The following is a 22,663-nucleotide window of genomic DNA, read 5'->3' as shown; positions in this document are numbered from 1 at the left end:
TGAGAAGCACAGCGTCACACAGATAATACAGTGCTGTGTATCACACATTGCTACATCACACTGCATATCACAGTCATGCTTCACACAGTACTAGATCACTGCGTATCACAATGCTGCTTCACACAGTGCTAGATCACACTGCATATCACACAGTGCTGGGTCACACTACATATCACACAGTGCTAGATCACACAGCCAATCACACAGTGCTGGGTCACACAGTTCTGCTTGCCCCCGTGGGCCCGTCTTCTCGTGCTGGGGTGAACACCCAGCCTTTCTGTGGCCGGGTGAGTAAGCTGGCCCACCTCTCTCCCTAATGCTATTCTTTCTCCCTCACCGGCCTTTTCACCTATACTTCTTTCAAACCAACCATCTCCCTGTCATGCTACAGTTTTACCTTCCTATCTTCTGTCTTCGCTGACCTTTCTCGTTCTTGCCTTCTTGTTTCTGTCATCTTCACAGAGTGTCTAAAGTTCCAGACGGGGGTCCTGCAGCTGCGGCAATACTTCCGTCCTGCCAAACACAACAGGTTTATTCAGCCCGACTGGCGGGTGGCTGCTCTGTCTTCTCTGCCAGCTTCACATCTTGCTGGCCTTGCACCATGTTCATCGCTCTTCGGAGCACAACTTTTTGATTTCAGACTCCGTTTCTGCCCTCCAAGCTATGTTTTTCCGGTGGTTATGTCCACCCTCTCGTGGTCCAGATTCATGCCATTCATGCAGCTCTTCTCCGACGAAGAAAAGACATTGTTGACATCTTGGCTGGGAACCCCGGCAATGTTCCAGGGGACCAGGTCGCCAGGTGCATGCCAGTGTCTCAGTGACACACTGGTGTCGTTGGACTGTAAGACTGTCTTCTCGGCCTATGACACTCTGGGCCAAAGTAAGTTATTTCTACCTGTCCCTGTCTTTCACAACACCTGCCTTCCTGCCGTTGTGTGCGGCGCCAGGAGGTAGTTGTGACAACAGGTAGGACACACCTATGCCCCGCAATCGCACCTTTCACGAGGCGAACCCCCACCAGGCTGTCCCTGTGTTGCAGAAGTTGTATAAAATATCTTGGTCTCCAGAGTACCCGACAGAAATTTATTATCGCAGACTTTGTGGTCAGCATGTTTACATTCATCCCATCGACGGCTATTTTTGCGTTTTTAAATAAGATGGGGTTTATAAGATTTAAGGGATTTTTTAATATTCCGCTAGTTCTTGTTTTTAGTTTCTGGTTTGTTGGTGGCCTTTAGGCCCCAATGCCCTTTTTCTGACACATTACCTACCGTTTTATAATTTTGCTTCCTTGTGTTGGGTTTTTGTTACTAAGAATGTTATTGTATAACCTGGGCTGTTGGCAACTCAATCTTTTAATGTCATATCACTCTTTCTGGCTGTGATCTGGCCTTAGCTGCTGGCACGGTGTGAAACACAAACAATAAGTGGCGATGACAAAACTGTGAAGTTGATCAATGTGTCTGCTCCTGTCCACAATCAGCACACCATGTAGGTCCTCGTGACTAGGAGATAGGAAACGCGACATAAATAAAAGCATTGATTGTTGCCAAAACAAAATACCTAAACCACCTGAAGAATCATCCATGTGAAGCCAGATAACATTGTAAACATGAGTCAGACTCATTTAGTTGTAAACATAATGGTTGTAACAAGTGCTTGTGATATGGCCATTTAATATTTCATACTTTTCCCGCTTTCACCCTGTATTCGCCGACATGTGTGTGTTTGCAATCGTGCATGTGTGTAATAGCTGAAAAAAGAAAATTACGACTTCTTCCCACTGGACCGGGCACTGTCGCTGGCGGCGATGGGCAAGGACTCAACGGAAACCAAGCTGGACGACCTTTTGAGTCAGGTCACGTCCATCGTGGAGAAGCAGCGGATGGAGGTATCGTCCTTGTTCCCAGCAGTTTGTTCTCTTATCCCTAGTTGCTTTTGGTCTATATTTCGTTTTAAGATAGATAAGGATTCGGGGACGGAGGTCTTTTCTTTCTTTTATTCGTCATTGTCTTCCTTGTTGTAAGTGTGGCCACGTGGACGTACATGGTTCTGCCTTTATGATTTTATGTGCTCTTGTGCATCTCAATGATTTGTGGGGCGTTGCGAAAGGTCAGAGTAAAAATACCATCTGGTGAACCAGCATTTTCTGCCATGCTAGGTCGATAAAGAAAAAAATGGTATGGTGTAGATACAAAGCATGCTTACTGTACAAAGCTGAACTCCCCTTGACGCCTGAACTTTCACGCTGAAAGGTCGTGTCCCGCCATTGTGCTCCTGACCATCCTTCTATGATGCTCAATTGCAGGAGCTAGAGAAGAAGAGACATGAAGAGCGCATGCGTCAGAAACTGTGGGAGCAGAAACATCGACTAGGAAGCTTCCGCCGCCGGACCCGACTTCCGGCAGCGCTGATGGACGCGGACCAAGTAGCGCCACAAGAAGAAGAGCGCGACAGGGCGAGGCTGCCACTCAGCCCGCTACCCTCGGGGCTGGCAGCAAGACGCCCCAGTATTGGCGACTACACCATGCGAGACACTGGTGGTGAGCGGACTGTAGTCTGAGGGAAGATGGCCAGGTCACACAAATGCACGCCTTCTCGCTTGCAGCTTCTTAAAGCGTCCTCCTTAAATGCTCAGTTAGATACTACACAGTAATTGTCAAAACATCCTTTTTTTACAATGATGTTGAAAGCCAGTATTGTTGTTTGATTGTATAATTTATTTTTACGGGCAAAATTCCTTTTATATATATCTTTAAACACGCGTGCGCATCTGAACATCCGAGCCCAAACGTGCGACCTACAGTCTGCACGTGCATGTGATCGATGTTGAGGTAAATGGCTTGCACGGTCTCGTCTGCTGCTTCGCTGAAAGGATTCAAATGATTTGGTAACCCTGTTATAAATAATGTCTTTCCTGGTGCTTTTCTAATTCGTCCTCAGTAAATGATGTAGTTCCAAAGTAAGAAGCCTGAGTACTGACTTGGACCGCGTGCGGCGCTAACATGGTCACGTGCTTGTTTCTTGTCTCAGCTCGCATGGCAGTTTATGGCGAAGGCACGAGGAGACCCAGCCTGTCCGATCGCACGCTTGCGGACCAGATGGCGCAGCGCAGCATGCTGGGTGAGATCGGCGCTAGGCCATCTATGTCCGACTTCAGCGGTCGTCTTGGCTACTCCGACCATTACAGCCGCCGTCCCAGCCTGAGTGACCGCCGACCTAGCGGCGACCTGGGCTCCGGCCCTCTGTCCGTCTTCCACCGCCAGCCCCGCCATGAGCGAGCCTCCATCTTGGAACGTCAGCGCACGCTCAGGACTGGCAGTCCTTCGCGCTACGACCTCAGCGACCGAGAGCTTCCCTTCCGGGGTCACAGCCCCTCGCGCTATGACCCCGAGGACGTTTACGTCAGATCTCTGAGCCCCGTGCGTTACGACGGCACGCGCAGCCCTTCGCAGTCTCGCTCCCGCCACGGCAGCGACCCTGACCTTATGGGTCTGGCCGTGGGTCGGCGAGAAGTCCCTACCCGTGACCCCAGTTCTGGCATGCTGAGCCCCAAATGGCCGGACAGCCACGCCGCAAGTCCCCGTGGTCCAGGGATCTTCTTCCCGGAGACGGAGTCTGTCCACAGCCTGCGCGAACTCGGCCCCGACCGCCTGCTCAACGATCCTTGGACCGACGACCACTTAGAGGGACCGTCCTTCCTGATGGAACACGAGGTCCCGACCCGAGAGCGCGACACGGACGGCGACAGCGGACACAGCGGAGACCTCAGTCGCTTGGAAACCCGCCTGTAGTGGCGACACCTGGCCACGACAGCAGGCAGAGAGTCGGCCGTGCTGACCGAGTTGACTGGGTGTAGTAGCTAGCATGCCATCTTCTTGTCAGTTACTGGCCTTTGTGCACAGAAAGTCTTGTGAACTGTCAGCCTGTCTTAACAAAGGACACTCGTTACTCACTTCAGCCCCTTAGCAAGACAGCCTCTCATAGCAAAGAGATCTTAGCTCCCCTTGGCCTCTCCTGGCAGTTTCACTCTACAGTATTAGCTTCTCTTAACCAAAATACCACTGTGAACTATTCGCCACTCTTGGCAAGAAAACTAAACTCTACTAGCCTGTCTCAGGAAGGAAACCAACATTAACTATTTATGTCTCACAAAAATACTAATGAAAAACTCAGGTCTCTTTTGCTTTAGCTTTACAAGAATGCAACCCTGACCGAGCCACTTCCAAATATTATTTAAAAATCATAAACATGATTGCTTGCATGACATCAAGTCACTAGCTAAGTGCTGTTTATATTTTATGGCAGTTACTAGCACCTGAGTTCAAATCTGTTTCATGCAGTACAAGTATGTAAAAGTGATACTGGGGCTTTTGGTCCATTTGACTTTACTTCAAACAATATTTCGATCTGTGCATCCTGGCAAGTCTTTTGTTTTGAGGATTATCATTGTTGACTTTGTCTATACATCTTAAGTCTACTTGTAAATCTTGAATCTCACCTGTCGTGGTTGCTACCAGCAACATTGCAGACGTTGTCACTTCCTATCACACCATTGTCTTCCATGGCTCTTGGTACTTTGTAGCTTGGATCTGCTTCTTCAGGTCACGCAACTGACATGCAGAGCACATATCAATGGGTAATGGCCCACAATGGTAAGGGTAATAAAATGGGGTAGAAAGTCAGGACACATAAATAAAGGTCCACATGGTAGCAGGACATACCATAGGTCAGGGTCCACAGTGCAGCTAGGACACACACTTACTGGTGACAAACCACAGGGCGGCCAGATTAACACGTGCAGTCTTGACAGGATGGCCAAGACCAGCGGGGTCAGAGGGGAAGATTGTGAATTACTGGTATGTTGGATCTCCTTTAAATGAGAGTGCAAGTTTATTTCACAGATCTTTTTTACATACATGTGCTTTTAGTTTGCTGTACACTGATGGCGTTCAGGTTTGCAGATATGTGGCCAGCAAGCTATAATCTACTTTTTCTCTTGACAAACGTGGTGCTGAGTATTGATTAGATTTCGGAACTCCAGGTGAGCTCCCATGTACTTCGACGGGCAGCACCAATTAACATCTACCTACTTCCAACACCTTTCCTCACATGCTCCATGAATGCACTTCAAGCAAGTTGGACAGTGTTGCATCCAGCTCCTGACATCCTACCATAATTCTCATCCACCGACCATTTTCCCTCACCTATGTCCCTGCAGAATTTTGTAGCAAGTAGAAAGTATGTACATCTAACTTCAGCAAGAAGTGGATCCTACCCAGGAACCTCAGCTGGCAGCACAAATATTTACCTTGATCCAGCCATTCAAAATTATCAGAGAAAGTCATGCATGCAGAGGTGGTGATCTGCACGACTAAGGCTACACAAGATTTCAGCAACATAGCTTTTCCCTTTCATGTTTTTGTTGGCCTTGAAACAGACTAACAGATGTAACACATTGTGCATGCTTTGTGTTATTTTCCTAATCTTCCCACCGTGTACCCATTCACAGTCAGGCAGTCCGCTGGCGTAACGGTTGGTGCCTGTCACCAATACAGTGAAGACTGGCAGTCCTAGGTTCAGACCTCGCCTCAGGCACGTTCTTCTTTCTCTGCATGAGGCATTTATTTACAGGGCTGGCTACCTTGCCGTGATAATATATAGTCTTAGTTGCTGGGTCGACGTGAAACACCAAGTCTCTCTCCTCCCACCCCCAACTCACAAAGTATTGAAATTGATCATGTTTTAGCCCTCTTGATAAATTTTTATGAAGCAAATTCACACTTAATTTTCAAAACAATTATACAGCAATCAGTTCTAGAATTAAATCTTTTCCTTGTGCTGGTACAGTTGATCAAAACATTAACATCACAAAGCTTTTGCAGCATGATTATTCCAAATAATTGATCCAAAATTGAAATTCAAGATGTATGATATAATCAATTCCATCATCCACAAGAAAATATTACCCAGGTCAATTTAACTCTGAAAATCACTCTGAAACATATAGCTTCACTGGTTCTGGCTTAATCCTGTAATTTCCATTTAATGGTGACTTTTCTAAACATTTTTATCAAAATTAAGATATTTTTGTTAAATGGAAGGTACCAAGAAAAAATAAATGGTATAGTCTGTCAAATAATATATTGCTTAAAAATATTAATGTTCCATATACCTCCACTTATATCACTTTGGAACATTGGATTCTGCACATCTAATAAGGCGTTATTTAAGAGAACAACTTGGACTTAACCATTTTTCTGAAAATTTATGGTACCAAGACAAGATGTGGAATCAACATTCATTATACTACAACAATCAGTACAATGTACCTTGCATCAAGTGACTGTGAGTTTGTACATGTTGAAATGTGCACAACCATCACATTGTTGTGTTTTCTCATATGAAAGTTGACACTGATCTCTAGAGACTCCTGCTGCGTACTCTCGGACACCACTCTGACCTTGTGGACATAGGAACTAGCAAACAGAAGTGATTCTTCTGCAGTAGTTGTGTGTTCTGTAGACCTTGTAGAGCACTACTGACTAGACTTACCCCACAGTGTAATGTTGGCTGGCTTAGACAAATGATGGTTTTTTTTCACCAAGTGGCATGCAAGGTGCATGAGAAGTAGTATGATGGTTATTACAGTCACCGTAACACACTACACCACAAACTTTACACAGTCATTTTCAGCACTAGATGTAATAGGTCCAACAGTGTGACCATATTGCCAGCACTTTTGTGTACATTAATATACATGCTTTCTGCTTGAAAGCAGGACACATTCCTCCATGGTTTAACAATGCTATCAGCAGCTTTGACAAAACTTTCAAACTTCATATTGTACTCCCAGCAAGTCCCCTTGCCACAAGTAGAGCCAATCACATTGCAGTTTCTTAGCATAATTCTTTTCTTTCATGTGTCATGCATTTGTCTTGAGCAAGTTGTGTATCTTAAATGATTTTCACCTCAATAAATCAACCACACCATTTTATCTTAATGTGTTGAATTTATTTGAATTAAGCATCATTGTACTCGAAGCTTACACAGAAAACTTCTGTAAATGGTGGAGGGAATAGAGACTGGTGTATGCAAGTATGAGCATGAATGAAGGTGAGGCATGAGTGCAATTTTCTTGTCTGCTTGATGCAAAACACATATAAATTAAAACTTCGCTCTTCTCAGAATGCTTAGTGTAAATCTGGGATGCATAAATATACATGATACATTTGGCAACCAGATATATATGACCACTGGACTGCATAAATCTGTGATAAACATTAGGTAGTCGCATGCTTCAAAAAGGTCGACTGTATAGGTTTTTATTTCCCCTTCACTGATTAAAAACAGGTTTAGCCTTTATAGCTATTTGATCACGGGAAGAAAGTTGGAGAAGATTATGCTTGATCTGCGTCTTCATACCTTTTTTAACTCTAGGCTCACTGTGATCTTAACAAGCTTTACTTAACTTCATACAAAAAAATCCGTGTAAAGCAGCACTGTTTATAAAACTTGGACATTCTATTACAACATGTTGCAACTTAATGGCCTGCTGTAAATAACCATTTTGTTTCTCAGCCCTGTTTACTGGTCATACCATCTTTATGGCATTAACACAAAAGCAATGCCAACCTGCAAAAAGTATGGAAAAAATCCATCTTTCTTTAGGTGTGCTTGATTTCTGCTATGACTACTGAAATTCTAAAGATCTTCATATTTGCTTCCCATCCCAAAACTTGATAGGAACTGGAAAGTGCTTTCTTATCTTGACCAGCTTGACAGTGAACATTTACTCTTTAGGCCATCTTTAGTGTCTTGGCTGTATTTTCATAGGCATTCACTAGCATATATATAGATTCTACTTGTCCTCAGCAGACTGTAATATCACCTTGTGGCTCGGGCAAATAAACACGACTGATACAGCATCAAGAACATGCACTAAATGCTGTGTTCAGTGATACAGTCTGGGCATAGACACCTCTATCACATTCATATTGTCATATTGCACATGTAATGCAGACATGGACCATCAGGTACAGAGCATTAAAATATGTCTGCAACCTGTTTCCTAGAAACAAGCTCCAGCAAACAACTTTGTTATTTAATGTATAAACAAACGTCTTAATGCAAAACATCCCAGTGTAGACCATACTTGAGGATTTTGCCATTACCTTTATCAGATATGCTTGGAAAAACTTGTCACAGACCACTTTCCATCTTTTACTATTAATGAATAAACATGACAAGTCTATTCTTTTATGCAAAATTAAAGAAAATATAAACAAACTGTATTTCTCTGCATGTGCCAGGGTAGAGGTGAACTTGCATCAGGCATTAAGTCATTACCAGTATCATGCTTAGGAATTGGCGCACGCACACACACACACACAAAATCTGTTCTCTTACACAAATGAACATCCACCCACTCTCTATCTTCTTGTTACACATACGGCACTTAAAAGTTAACCTTCTTCCTCAAAACTCGCCGATTAAGGCAGCTGTGAGTTTACTGGTCACAACAGACCTCCTGTCCTGTGTACAGCTTCTATTCACAAGACAGTCGCTAAATGTCTCTGGTTGTCTATTAAATACAAGGTTTTGACACATGTCTGAAGAACTTTAGCAACGTGTAAGTTTACTCAAATTTACAAACAGATGATTTCAAATTCTCCTCAGCCTTAAGCATCGTATCTTTTTGTGATTCCTTAACCTGTCTTTATCAAGAAAAAATGCCCTGAAATAGTCACAGACTATTTGTACTGTGAACTATAAAAAAAATGAAATTTTCCCATCATAATTATTTGTTCACACTTGTAGATCTGTCAATCCCTCTGGTAGTAACATTCTAGAATTCAATGCCTGATAATTGAGAGTTCCTGAAACAAATTCTAGAAACATTTACAACCTTATCTGACCCCATTGTTTATCAAGCTAATGTTTTGGATCAAATGAGGCCACACCAATAATTATGTTTGTTACCCAAGAACTAAAAACATCCTGCAACAACTTCACTAAATATCTAATATTGTCATTTTACCCATGATCTCTCTTTCTCTTTAATAATTCTGTATGTGTTTATGTTGACTACTGAAAAAAAGTATCATTTCATCTCATGCCTGGCAAGAAAAAAAAGAGATTGGAAGAGAGGTCAGAACACAAAGACAGCAATGACAGTAAATGGCATGTGTGCTGAAATACTTTAGATTCTAAAAAGACAACCATGCATCTAAACTGAAGCCAGAAAAGTTGTGTCAGCTATCAGTGAGATGGGGCTGGGGAAGTGGGGTGAGGGAAGGACACCTGGACAACTGTGGTGGATAAGTCTTTGACATGAGCCAGTTTACAAACAAGAAAATACATTAAGAACTTCTTTGTATTCTTAAAGGCTATGTGATGGCAAAATTACTTTTGAATCCATGTGTTTAATTCATTAGAAGATACTGAAAGTGCAAATCTGAGCAAACAGACCTCAAAGTCACCAAGGTTTACTGACTGGAGAATATCACGTGAGCAAAAGCTAAAATTAGCACCAGCCTTCAGTGAGGGCAAATATGAGATTTTCTATGTGAACTTTTGAAGAAAAAAATTAATTAAAAATTGACCACACATTTTTTGTAACAAATAACACCTTTATGTTGGCTTTAACTGCCATCAGATGAGGTTTTGTTTTCATGTTTCACTGACTGACAAACGTGACAGTGTCAAGACATTTGCTAAGCTAGCAGGCTGAGCTGACAGTAATAAGTGCAACCTCAAGATGGTGTTGCGCAGCGTGTGCAGGACAGATAAGGCACATGCATAGCATGACTGCCAGCCCCGACAACAGCATCCAATGAATCAAGAAACAAGATAAAGGCAGCTAAGCTGGCCCAAGAACTGGCCTAGCTAGTATATAAGTAGCAAACATGATGGCAAATCCTGTTTTATCAGCAATCATACCAAGTTCTTACCAGAATTACACTGGCACTTTTTGTCAGCAGTCATCTTACAAAGAACAGATGAGAAGATTCAAGTAACTAATTCATCAAAATGGTGCCCTAACATTACTAATGGCCACTAACATGCATCAACGGTTAACCTAAAAATACTGTGGGTCAGTGAGGCAGCCCTTCATTGGACATCCATGGGGACACATGGGTGACCTTCAAGTGACATCCCAGCTCCTTTATGCTGGGCTCTGCACCTCTAGAGAAAGTTTCAACACACAGCCCATCAGCTCTATGTCAGGCAGTGTGGGAGAGTTTCACCAGAATCCCTGTTCTATAATATGGTGGACAGATAAGAGTTTCAGTGGGCACCCAAAAACTGACTGGCAGATTTTGAAATTCAAAAGCCAGGTAATGCTACAAAAAACACTAACTTCAATCTAATAAAATAAATCTATTTATTCTGATACTAACACTAGAAACCCAAATGTGACAGAGTGGTTGGTGATGTTTCAACATTCAGACATTTGATTCCCCCTACCCTTAGTAAGCCAAGTTTCAAGCATGCTGCTGTCTGCTGTGAAAATAATTTTCTGACATTTTTGCATGACTACACATTGAAGACAAGCAGCAGTTCTCCAGAAACATCTCAACAAGAATGTAAATGTCTGTTAATGATTAAGATGTATTTCAGACTATCTAAAGCAGGGATGCCCAACCTACGGCCCGCGGGCCATATCCGGCCCGCGACACGGTGCCATCCGGCCCGCGAAGCTTCTGCCCACAGTAAAGGAAGTCGGCATGTTAGTAATAAAGAAAAGCTAAGAAAAAAAAAAATAAATGAAAAAAATGGAAGAAGTATTTATCCCTACGTAGGGCGTCTCTCAATCTTTCGATGGATTTCATTCTTGATTTTCGTCTTGGGAGGAAACCAGTGTTTGAGAACGAGGGACGCCGCATTCTACAGGGGATTAGTGATCTTTTGATTGGTTTTGCATCAGTCGTTAAAGAGATTGAAAATACAGACTCCGGGCTTTCTAGCAAGGTATAAAACAACGGGGTTCTGATAAGTAAGCAATACCGAAACAGCGTTTGAATTTCATTTTCCTATGGAAATCAGGACGGATCCCCTTGGGGTACCTCGATTAAAATGTATTTTAAGACAATTTCTAACTTTTATTTTAACAAGACGACTTCAAATATCCCACTAATTACTAAATAATTAATGGTAAGTACAACTTGCTTCTAATAAAAATGGTATCTGTTCTTTTTTTTTTTCTTTTTTGTATTTTTGCGGTGAAGTGGCCCGCGACACGGCTGTCCGAAATGGATATGGCCCGCAGGCCGAAAAAGGTTGGGCATCACTGATCTAAAGGGACTTGCAAAACAATAAGTATGATGAAATTTATGAGATATATTTAGACAACAATAAAATTAGGGGTTCTCTAAGAAATAAAAATACTAGTGAAAAAGTCTTTTACAAATGTAATTTTCATGCCAATTTTTAGGAATGGATGTCAAGAAATTTATGTTTTTGGAATAAAAATTTAATGCTTGTGCAATAAGCATCTCTGGAAAACCAAGAAGCAAACTGCCAAAGAATCATGACAAAGCCACCATACCTGCCTTTTCATAGTTCTTCAGTAATGGACACCACAAATACAATTCATACAACCATAAAAGTTTTTTTAAAACCCACTGAACCAATGATCTGACTCACTGTTCAGACATCTACTTTTCTTAACACGTACATCTATCTAGAGAATACTCTAGAAATGCCATCTTCAAATCTGCCGATAGGTTTTAGCATTACCTTTAAAAAAAAAATTGCTTTTCACTCACAAGAAGGCATGTTGTATGGGTACGGGAGAACAAACCCAAATCTGTTACACGTAGGTTTCCACTGAACAAACTGCATGTATTTGTATAAATACACACATATGTAAGCACACATTTACACCATGCATTTGTGTGCAAGAAGGAACACATGCATGTACACACAGACATGCACGCACACACATTATGCAAATTTGCTCTAAAAATTGTACATGTGCACATAAAAACATCCAGTGAAATATCTGTACCGATAACTGGATTTTCAACAAAATCAGACGTGAGCCTTTATCAAAACCTGACCAGCTCTGAGTACTGTGACATGTAATGCTAGTATCAAAATCAACCGCATGCTACCATCCACAGAAACAAGTCAAAACTGGATAAAAATCTCAATCTGTTGGTTTTCCTTTTGTATGCGCACACGCACACACACGTGCATGTATTTACACACATATACATTAGCAGGTCAGCACACCTATGGTGAGATTGCCAGTTTTCGTCAGAGAGATTTTGATTCAGAGATACCTGCAAGTATCATCTGATCTGTTGCCTTCTGTGCATCTACTTCACTTGCAGTGATGCCAGCAGGGGTTCAGTGCTCAGCGTCTTGGCTAGTGGTCTTGAGAGGCAGATCACAAGCATCTCTCAGAGCTTTCCAGGCACTGGAGTTATGGCGCACATAAAGGGTAATGCCTGCTCGATATACTGCTGGGATGCGAATGTGAGACGTTAGTTGGGCACGATAGCCAGGTACACTTGGCATATTGTGTTCTCGAAGAACATTGACCACTTGACCTACAAACAAATGAATATATCCATGCTTTAAGAGTCAACAAACACCTGAAAAATTAAATAAGCATCTGAAAAAAACTACCCAAAAAGTTACTAAACAGAAGCTCTGTTTAAGTGCATACTTATTTGCTCTGGCAAAATGAAGGTTGGTTTCAGCATCTGACAAGAAAAGAAAATTTAAAATAAACAGTTAAACTATCTTAAGTAAACTTGCCACTTATACAGTGATGAAAAGTCTCCAGAGCAAAAGATGGGAGCCAAATCAGAGGCCACCGATTTCCAATATATTAATATCTGACAGCAACTTCTCAAAGTACTACAAGGCATTCCACACTGGCAATTGACTTATTCGGTGTCCAGTCACTTAATCCCCAGACACTTCATCCCCGACACTTCATCCCCGACACTTCCTCCCCTAGACTTTTAATCCCCAGACACTTCATCCCCGACACTTCATCCCCTAGACTTTTAATCCCCAGACACTTCATCCCCAGACACTTAATCCCCGACACTTCATCCCCAACACTCAAGAACAATTTTCATATCATATTGTTGAAGAACATTAAATTTACTAGCTTATATGAACTTTAACTAATGTTGTTGATGTTCAAATGACGTTGAAGTTAATAACATGATTTGAATTTGAATTTCAATTAAATTTTTTGCTGACTTCATAATTTTTATAGTTAAGGATTTAGTTTAGGGATTAAGTGTCTGGGGATGAAGTGTCTAGGGATTAAAAGTCTAGGGGATGAAGTGTCGGGGATGAAGTGTCGGGGATGAAGTGTCTGGGGATTAAGTGACTGGGAACCGACTTATTCAATTATCAAGGGCTTCCACACTATGCCTCTAAAAGAGAATTATTTTGAAAATTAACAAATCCTGTGCCTCCTGCTCATTTTTTTGCCAAGACTCTTTTTGATTTACTCAACCCGGCCTATTTGTCCTCCTTATTTTATTTATCTGTTTATGCTCTTTCATATAGATTTACTATTTGCTTAAAAATTTACTAACAGTAAACATAGAAACAAAGATATAGGTTTCTGAAATTCACATAAAACTGTTATAAACACAAAGAGAGCCTGCATTTAATCATCAAAAGCCAACACTGTTGTACTCATGCTAAAGACACTAACCTAGAACATTCATGGTGCACCAACGGGGATCAGCATGAGCTATGAGTGGTGCAAGACTGACTGACGGCTGAAAACGGCTGACAACATCCTGTCGACGCACCAGGAGCACTGAGTCACTGGTCAGCTGCTCCATTAAAGTGTCTTCACAGACTATCTCCAAGGGGTTGGTGAGGTACACACCTAGAAAGAGCAGAGTTGCCATGATAGCAAATCTAAAATTATCAAATGCCAGTACTTGGGGCGAGCAGAAGCAGAAGGTAAGGCTGAGCAGGAACCCACCTAAAAATACAACTGTCTCCATAACAGGCTTAGGTACCCAAAGCAGAACAGGTGAACACCTAAAAATGAATCAATTTGTACTCTTTAAAAAAAATTATTAACAGAAAAAATAAATTACAGAACTAAATAAGATAAAAACATCATGCTAAATTACATAAATCACAGATAGGAGTGAGGATTAATGATGATCAAGAAAATACAGCAATACTGCATAAAATATGATCCAAATTGATACACTTAGCACGAGGTCCTGATTGGTCCAACATCATGAATGTAAGCAGGCAGTCACAAAGTACAGCGGGGGTGGGTGGGGGAGTGCAGTTAAGACTGCTCTTAACAGAACAAATGTGGATAAATATTTGAGCAGGTTTGGCCAGTTTCTTTACAAGTTACACAACCATTAGACAGCAACAAATCCAAACTTGATCAAACACTTATCAATATTTTTCTGATTAAAAATTGCCTTTCCGAAAATTATCCTAGCTGCAGATAAGTAAATCCTGTGAGCAAAATTATGTCCTTATCAAAATTTACTTCCATATAAACATATATATTTCTCAGAAAAAATGTGTATATGTATTCAAAGTAGGGCAAAACAATTGGTAAGCCATTTTCATTCCATATCAAAGGAACTGCTAAGAACTTTATTCGTCATCAGTACTGTTATCCTTCCATCGTTCATATTATTTGTTTGTTCTTCTGTCCCTTGTATGTTGCCCATGTCTCGTTCTTGTTCTTAAGTGCTAAGAGCATGATCCATAGGAGTGTGAGTATGCGCTTTACAAATTTTGCATTTATTATTATTATTATTAAATGTATCTTTGACAATAACGAAGCTAACCAAATTTATCATGTAGTAATAATAAGAATTTTATTGGTAATGCACATTTTTCCACGTGAATGCAACCATAATTAAGCTGAACACAAAAGACAAACAAACAAACTGACAATCAACAATACAAGAAACAGATATCTGACACCATTGTAAACATGAACTAAGGACATGGATCAAGACAGAGAATTAAGGAGTGAGCAGAGTAGGGCACTTGATTATGCAAAATATTTCTTAATGAGATGGGTTTTTGAGGCCAGGTTTGACAGTTTCAAATGTATCTCACCTCGTGATCCCACCCCATAGACCATTTGGTGATGCCAGGCATCAGGAATCTGTTGCCAAGTTACACCCAGCTGAAGGTTAAGAGTAGCAATAGGTACAGCTCCTGAAAACAACCACCTTTTATGTCATGACAGGGAAATAACAACACAAGATTCCTTAAATTACTACATAAATTACACAAACAAAAATATGCAAAAAATTTCTATTATCAGCAAGATAAAATATCTCACCCTTCTTCATCCAGTGAGAAAGCCAAGACAACAACTGCACATGTCTTGGAGGCCAGAAATGAAAGAAACGCCCACGGACTTCTCCTTTTGTTAATCTCTCCACTCCTGACAAAAGATCCTCTGCTGTGGTGCCTGTGGGTAAAGAATTATTTCAGTCTCATGACATATACCATAAACTTTACTCCAGCCAAAATATGAAATGAACCCATCATGCGCGTAATGTAAAAATTATGCTAATTGCAGAAAAAAATGCTACGTATAATAGACTTTCCATGAAGGAATCTTTTTGACTATAGCTAATGCACTGGACTTTAAAGTGTTTAAGGTTCACATTAGCCAGTAATGGGAAAACTCCCTCAGTCCACTCACCAGTCAATGAGTACCTGATCCTTCACTGATGGTCAAAGGACACATAAAGAAAAGGCTGGGTTCACTGATGGTTAAAGGATGCAGAAAGAGAAAAATGTGTTGTGCCCTAGACATAGGATTGGCAAACACTTGCCATTCTCTGCCCCTACAACCACTAACCAAGGGGATACTTTATTTTAATGTGTACCTCTGCTTTTTCCATGGAACAAAATATGCCAGATATTGCTGTGTAGATAAACATGCCAGACACGTTGAACAAAATGCACAAACACAGCAGATATGATGAAAGTTGACTGCAATACATGACAATGTATCATTATAGCTATCACATTACCTCTCCTCCCCATGCATGTATCATCTTATATAAAGGATGCAGCTGCTTGCATTTAAAATACTCAAGATGATAATGGGGATGACCAATGAGTAATGATTAGTTGGTGATTGTTGATGGTAGTATTGAATGGTGGAAAATCATTGATGGGTGTGATAGTGGATGATTGATAGTTGTGGTGGATAGTGAGCGACCGACCCTTAATGCTTGTGATGGATTGTGGATAATAGACTGTTGGTGGTTGTGATAAATGGATGGTGGGTGGACGATGGATGATTTTTAATTTTGGTTTTTAAATTCCTCCTTAAAGCTCTTATCTGTGAGGAGGAGGATGTTCCATGTGGTAAAGGTGCACAGTATCTACTTGTACAAATCTGTCTCAACTATTTGTATAATTTGATATCTCCCATATGCATAATTGGTGTGTAATCTATTTGTATAATGTCTCTCATCTGTTTGTACAATTAATGTCTTATCTATTTGTAAAACCTGTGTCTCACCTGCAACAGCACGAGATGCCAGATACTCGGCTATTGACGCTTTCTCTTTTCTTAGGTTGACATGGATTTCCCGACACACATCATCTTTTTCGGCTGGCAGGTCAAATGCTTTCTGAAAAACAATACAGGAAACAGTAAATGCAAGAAAAATTCACATTAAGTTATCACCAGTACTTCCTACACTGTGGTCTACAAATAAAAAAAAATTAAGAAAAGGATTATCAGAAAAGCATTTCCCAGCACACAAAACATGAAGATGAGAAGAAAAAAGCAACCGAAGTCTCTATCAGTAATCATCTAACACAATCAGGGTATCAGCTCTTTCTCTCTCTCAAGTACCTTCATTCATGCACAGAGAGAAAGAGAGAAGCTCATATTCACAGACACCATGGACATACATGCAGAAAGAGAGAGGCTCACCTTCACAGACACCACAGACAAACATACAGAAACAGAGAGGCTCGTATTCAAAGACACATATACAGAAAGAGAGAGCCTCATGTTCAAAGACACCACAGACAATAATTTGTAAACCTTAAATCCTGAAATAAGGTGAAACTGACCAGGAGGTTAAGCACAGCTGTCTGACCGCAGGCAGACATTCCAATCTGCTTGACCTGCAACAGGTATGCTTCATACTCATTCCAGATCATTATTCTGTCCACAGTTGTTACATCTGATCCATTTTCGATTGGTCGACATACAATTTTTTTCTGCAAAGACACACCACAATGATAATAGCTGAAAACAAGTCCAATTCCCTGTTAATGCTTAATGAATGAAGATGAAATGTTTGTCTCTTTCATAAACTGTGGGGAAAAAAGTTCCAATAAGATCAATCCATGAAACAAATAAGGAATATATCTAATAATAATGATGAAGATGCATTTGCCATTCACAAAAGACTGAAAAGCACTAAACAAATGTTCATACCACGAAAGGTTTTATTATTAACTTAATAAGAAATGTAATAAATATCCTTTGATGTTATGCTCTAAGCCTCCCAAATCAGGAAAGGTGCAGACTCACTGAAGCTGAATGTTTACTAAATACTTCTTAGGAGACTCTCAGATTACTCAAACTACAATTAACAACTACAAGTATGAAAATTACCTTTCTCACATCTTTTCCGCCTTTTTTAACCATACTGAACTTGAAGGTATTATGGATGCAGGGGACAGAACAGTCACGACCATGGCAAGGGTACTCGCAAATCTCTTCATAGATTGGTTCTGACACCCCTGACCTGCATTAGACAGGTTGATACTCGTGAAAATGTGTCAAAAGTTAGAAGGAAGGTAAGATGGAAGAAAGGAAGAAGTGATGACTACTAACAGCCTGTCAGCTGCTTCATCTTTCATGTCCTCCTTACAACATGTAGGTTAAAAGACTGAAACTAACCTTGCCAATAATGAACTAACATTTTTTTAGAATTTCAGGGAATGCATAGCTGAAAAGCATTTCTGAAAGAACTAAATATACCAGAATAAAATGAAATTAGTAGTTCCACATATATTTTAAAAAAAATTACAAGCTAAGTTATAAAGCCCTGTTGTAACACTACTATAATCTGACAAAACTAGATTTACCTATATTCTATACTCAGAAAATTTTGACTTACTCCGAGTTGGCCTGCCATGGTTCTTCTTTTGTAGAGTCATGATCGTGCAAGAACATTTCAAAAGATTCTAGGTTGGGCCCTAGACACACCTGCCCAACAGCTGGGTCCAGTTCATCTCCCTTCTCACCTGTGTTATGTCTGTGACTTAATACAGGTGGAATAGGACAAGGATACAGAATGTTGTCATTCTCACATTTGATCTCCACTTGACCTGCACCAGACCCACATTCAAGGTCATGGCCCTCCTGAACAATTGGAAATTTCACAAACACTTTTTGCTGTTGATTACTCTGGTCATTGATAAAATTAGATGGGGCTACATCATCAAAACCATTTGCCACTGGCTCCATCCCTCGCGACCCTGTGCTGCAAGGGTGAAGGCGACTGAGATTATTGACTGGGGGTGCACAAGCCCCGCCTGCCTCCACCTCTTCCGGCAGTTCATGCAGGTTGGGACAGGAGCCATGGCGTGCAGCACTTTGCCCAGCAAGACATGAAGGTGGCAGGCTGCTGGCAACATGGCCTGGATGCCAAGCGTTACCTTGCAGGCAGCAATGTCGATCAAAAAACAAATCTACACCCTCTGCACCAAGCGACAGCTGCTCCAAAACAAGCTGACGCGAATGAGGACACATCTGGGCTTCGGCCACCCCAGCTCCTTCCAGTGCTGCCTGCCCCCGATTATGTCCCTGGACAACAGGTATGTCACTGAGCTCCTCCTCATTCTCACTCTCACTGCTGTTTCCAAATACTCCATCTGAAGATTCTGTTTTGGGAGTCAAAACGTTATCAGTGATTGCATCGAAATCTGTGTCCTGGCTTGTACTTGGGAAGGTGGTTGTGCTGCCCATGGCAAAGACAACAGGTGAATCATTTTGGTGGTTAAGCTCCTTGTCTGAGCCTCCTGATAAATTGTTCTCATGTCTGGAAGACATTTCACCTACAGAAAATCCTGAACATGCACCTTGGGATTCCAAAGCATCCCCATTGCTTGAAGACAAAGAGGCTGAGCCAGCAGAACTGGACAGCAAGCGACTAGATATGGCAGGCAGGTCAGCATCAATAAAATCTCCATTATCTTCGCTTGTGTCTAGCTGCTGTCTTCGCTCTGCCCACCGCCCAACAACACCCTCTACTACATTAAGAACTGATTCATGATCACCATCACTCTCAGCATCACTAGATGAGCCATACTGATGATGAACTGGGAAATACTGCTCAGCTCTTCGCAATTGGTGTAGCTGTCCCCTGTCATTAGTATTCCTATTTAAGACATGACCATTCTGATAGTAACTATCATTATTAGTTTCTGATGAATTTGGCGGGATACTAGTGTCCTCTAAAAATGGAAAGAAAGAATTCTCTTCTACTGGAACATTTTTATCAAAATCACAGACTGCACCCTCATCCACCAAGTCCAAGAGATCACTACCATCCTCTCTTCGTGGGATGGCTGGAGAGTCATGATCGGACCTATGATCACAGTGATAACATGGACTGATTCTGGAACTGGCAGCTGTTTTGTGCAGCAAAACCTGTTCAGAGCTGTGAGCTAACCCACCGCATGGTGTTTGTTGACATCTGCAAGGGGCTGGACTTGTCAGGACATTGCTCCTGATAATATCTGTCTTGTCACTGTCATCATTACAAGTGCATTCTGCTTTGCTAGGAGTACTTCTGATGCACTCATTTCCCCCACTGTCTGCAAGACTCAATTTCTGAGCAACACTTGACCCCAGATCTTGCTTCTCCTCCTTCCACCAGCGTCTCTTGCTCTTTTTAGCTTTGACAGTTTTTTCACATCTTTCTTTAGGTCGAACACAAGCTTCTCCATTAAGGGCACTTTGTCTAACCTCATCATCATCCAGACTCCAATTGCTATGGCTTGAGCTGATCCCATTTGCATAAACAGTTTGAACCCCATCAGGAAGGCATCGAAGTTCCCTGGAATGAAATCCATGATTATGCTCTGCTCTGTGTCTAGAAACACTTGGGCACAATTGCAGCTGGTGTGTTGTTTCATAAGAAACAGCCAAATGGTGACCAGAAGCCCCATTTCGAATCACTGGAACCTCATGATGGGGACCATCGTCTTTGGCCCCAGTTGACTGCTGCCCATTGGGAACGGGCAGATTACCTGATGATGGCCTTGATTTGCTTGCTGCAGCTGCTGGAGAAAAATCCTGACCCTCTGCTTTCATTCCTCCTTCAGATTGATTTGCCATTTTTCTGAAACAAACAGATGTCCAGACTCAATTTTCAATATATGAGACTGTATATATAGATAATCCTCCAAATCTTAAAATAAGTGCTGGCCTCAAGACTAGCTCTTTTGGGAGCAACTCCAGTAGCTGGTGGTAATTTTGTTTAACCCTTATTTTTACTTCTCCCCGACCCAATGTTTGGTATTTGTAAGCTGTGTTAGCCCATCTGTTAAATCTGAATTCTCTACCTCTTCCTGGTCCAATGTTTAGTATTTTTAAGCTGTGTTAGCCCAATATTTAGCTTATTGATTTTGCTCTTCTATCAAAGCACAATGAAGTTGTTGTCCATATCAGGCAAGGAAATGAAAAATAATAAAATTTACACATACAAGATGACTGCATATCTTCTTTGCATGATGCAGGCAAAAGAAGAGGAAAGTTAATCAAATTTTGCTTTGATACATTGTCTTGATATGTTTGGAAATCATGCAGGTAAATTGTTTGCTTTATTTCAAGCTAATTTCTGTCACAACCAGCATGTAACAAAAATTCTCAAAGCAGGAACAAATCTACAAGTCACAATGTGGTCCTTTCATGAGCTATGATATGGACTATCTGATCAACTTTACAAATTACATCTTTGCTCAAAGAACTTCACAGAATGTCAGTGAAGTTTTGTATACAGTACACAGTATACTCATATACAGTAATTGGCAACTGCAGTTGTTAGACACCTCCAGAGTATTTCTCTGCAATTCTGTCCACCAACATTCCTTCTCAATCACTCAGATCCTCTAGAGAAAACATGTGACTGTTCCTGGGATAGCACACAAATCGTTTGGTGAGCGTACATTTGTCTTCACTGCTTGGAACTCCCATCTCAGATGAGAAATGCATCATCATTAAAGAGCGGCTGAAGACTCACCTTTCCAATGCTGTTTTGATTGTGTGTGCTCATGTGCCTGAATCTGTGATAATGAAGAATTTTGTAAAGCTGTTTGTGTCTGTATGACCTTAAAATGTGTTGGTGTATTTTTTTAAAACATTGTGAGCTATTGTGGAACCACACCATGCAAGCTATATTATTATTAATCTTACTATAAATATAATGATAATTTGCATGACCACTATGCAAATGGAACAAAAACAAACATAAGAATTGCTAAAAATATGTCCTTAACCATCCCTTACCCTCTAATTTCCAAACTACTACTATTCTGATCAGATAAACACACAATTTTCTTCCCTGAGCACAAAGTCATTTCAACTATTTTTCTTAACCAGTATATCACCATCAAAATTTCTATAAGGATTTATATATTAACAAGTGGATGCCATTTGTTTCCACGGTTTTGGGCCATGTTGAACACATACTTTATCTTTTTTGACAGCTCTACCCATTAGAACCCATCAGACACTTTGAGTCGCATCTTAAAACCCACAAATAGAGTGACAAATACACTTGAAAAACTGATGACAGATTTATTGCTATCTCTAGTATTTAAACTAACAATACATTGCCACATTTAACGTTCTATGTCCACTGTTGATGTTTACTTCATTCGTGTCCATTGGTCTTGAAACTTTGATGTGATTCTTACAAAAGAAACACAACGTATCGTTAGCTAGGGTGTAAGTATATACTTTAATATATACTGCTTTACAATTTCATTAGGAGACGTAAATGTATTGACTATAGGCGTTGGGAGTCTTTCCTTGTTTATAAAGATATGTTCCGAATCTCTAGTGTTTACAGTAATGCATCGACATTTCCACCCAAGTTTCAGACAACTCCTTTTCGTGCTAAAACAAGAAATATGAAATATTTCACTAAAAATATAATTAATGCATAAAATACTCACCAAGCCTGCTAAAATCAATTTAATATATCATTTCTGGTGCTTACAAGCACGCAGATTTCTCGAAATGTTGTCATAATTTGTAATAGTTGATGTAAACCAGGAGACTGGCCTCCGCCATTTTACTACAATTAAACGCTGGATCGGAAAATAACACTTTTTCAGAGAACAAAATCATCAGATAAAGTGATTAAACTCCGCAAACATTTTACATACATGTGCCTTGTTGCTGAATTATTATTTCGATATTTATGTATCTTTAGATAATTCTGACTAAGTTGTTACATTCATCAGTGTCACTATCATGGTGACTGTGTCTGTTAAGAACTTCATGTTATATATTAAAGTGTAACTAAACTATTTTATTTAAATATTTTTAATTCCAGAAGAACACAATTTAAAAAAAAACGATGCTGTTAATATATATTTTTTATTTGTTTGTGTTGTATGTCTAGCCA

The 22,663-nt window shown here is 40.7% G+C and overlaps 2 protein-coding genes across 5 annotated transcripts in view; one reads left to right on the top strand and one right to left on the bottom strand.

Annotated features, from left to right (window-relative positions):
• Window positions 1-9,266, top strand: part of LOC112576818 (inositol 1,4,5-trisphosphate receptor type 3-like) — a 116,427-nt gene extending 107,161 nt beyond the window's left edge. Inside the window, 4 exon segments of the mRNA XM_025259575.1 lie at window positions 1,756-1,893; window positions 2,311-2,545; window positions 3,036-3,832; window positions 4,188-9,266. Of these exon segments, the coding sequence (XP_025115360.1) occupies window positions 1,756-1,893; window positions 2,311-2,545; window positions 3,036-3,796 (1,134 nt within the window). The 3' untranslated portion in view covers window positions 3,797-3,832; window positions 4,188-9,266.
• Window positions 9,267-11,178: 1,912 nt separating this feature from the next.
• Window positions 11,179-22,463, bottom strand: LOC112553153. Of its 4 annotated transcripts, none has more exons than XM_025220184.1 (9): window positions 22,209-22,463; window positions 18,143-20,371; window positions 17,635-17,767; window positions 17,085-17,138; window positions 16,522-16,633; window positions 15,322-15,453; window positions 15,093-15,194; window positions 13,696-13,875; window positions 11,179-12,562 (listed from the first exon to the last, which is right to left on the bottom strand). In XM_025220184.1, exons 2-9 carry the CDS (start codon window positions 20,365-20,367, stop codon window positions 12,360-12,362), a joined length of 3,141 nt encoding a protein of 1,046 aa, XP_025075969.1. In that variant the 5' UTR covers window positions 20,368-20,371; window positions 22,209-22,463; the 3' UTR covers window positions 11,179-12,359. The 4 variants fall into 4 exon arrangements, with proteins under 4 accessions (XP_025075969.1, XP_025075968.1, XP_025075970.1 ...); XM_025220183.1 differs by having other exon boundaries at window positions 17,085-17,234; window positions 17,644-17,767; XM_025220185.1 differs by having other exon boundaries at window positions 17,644-17,767.
• Between the last annotated feature and the right edge of the window lie 200 nt (window positions 22,464-22,663).

The sequence above is a fragment of the Pomacea canaliculata genome, linkage group LG12 (genome assembly GCF_003073045.1).
Source record: "Pomacea canaliculata isolate SZHN2017 linkage group LG12, ASM307304v1, whole genome shotgun sequence".
Classification (NCBI taxonomy): domain Eukaryota; kingdom Metazoa; phylum Mollusca; class Gastropoda; order Architaenioglossa; family Ampullariidae; genus Pomacea; species Pomacea canaliculata.
This window is presented reverse-complemented; position numbering and strand designations above follow the sequence as displayed.

Coding starts and splice junctions, on each gene's coding strand:
- LOC112553153 (XM_025220182.1), bottom strand. CDS start 20,367: ATGGCAAATCAATCTGAAGGAGGAATGAAAGCAGAGGGTCAGGATTTT. Junction 17,768..18,142: donor CCATGGCAGGCCAACTCGGA/GTAAGTCAAAAT, acceptor TGTCTAATGCAG/GTCAGGGGTGTCAGAACCAA. Junction 13,876..15,092: donor CTATGGGGTGGGATCACGAG/GTGAGATACATT, acceptor TGCTCTTTCTAG/GTGTGTACCTCACCAACCCC.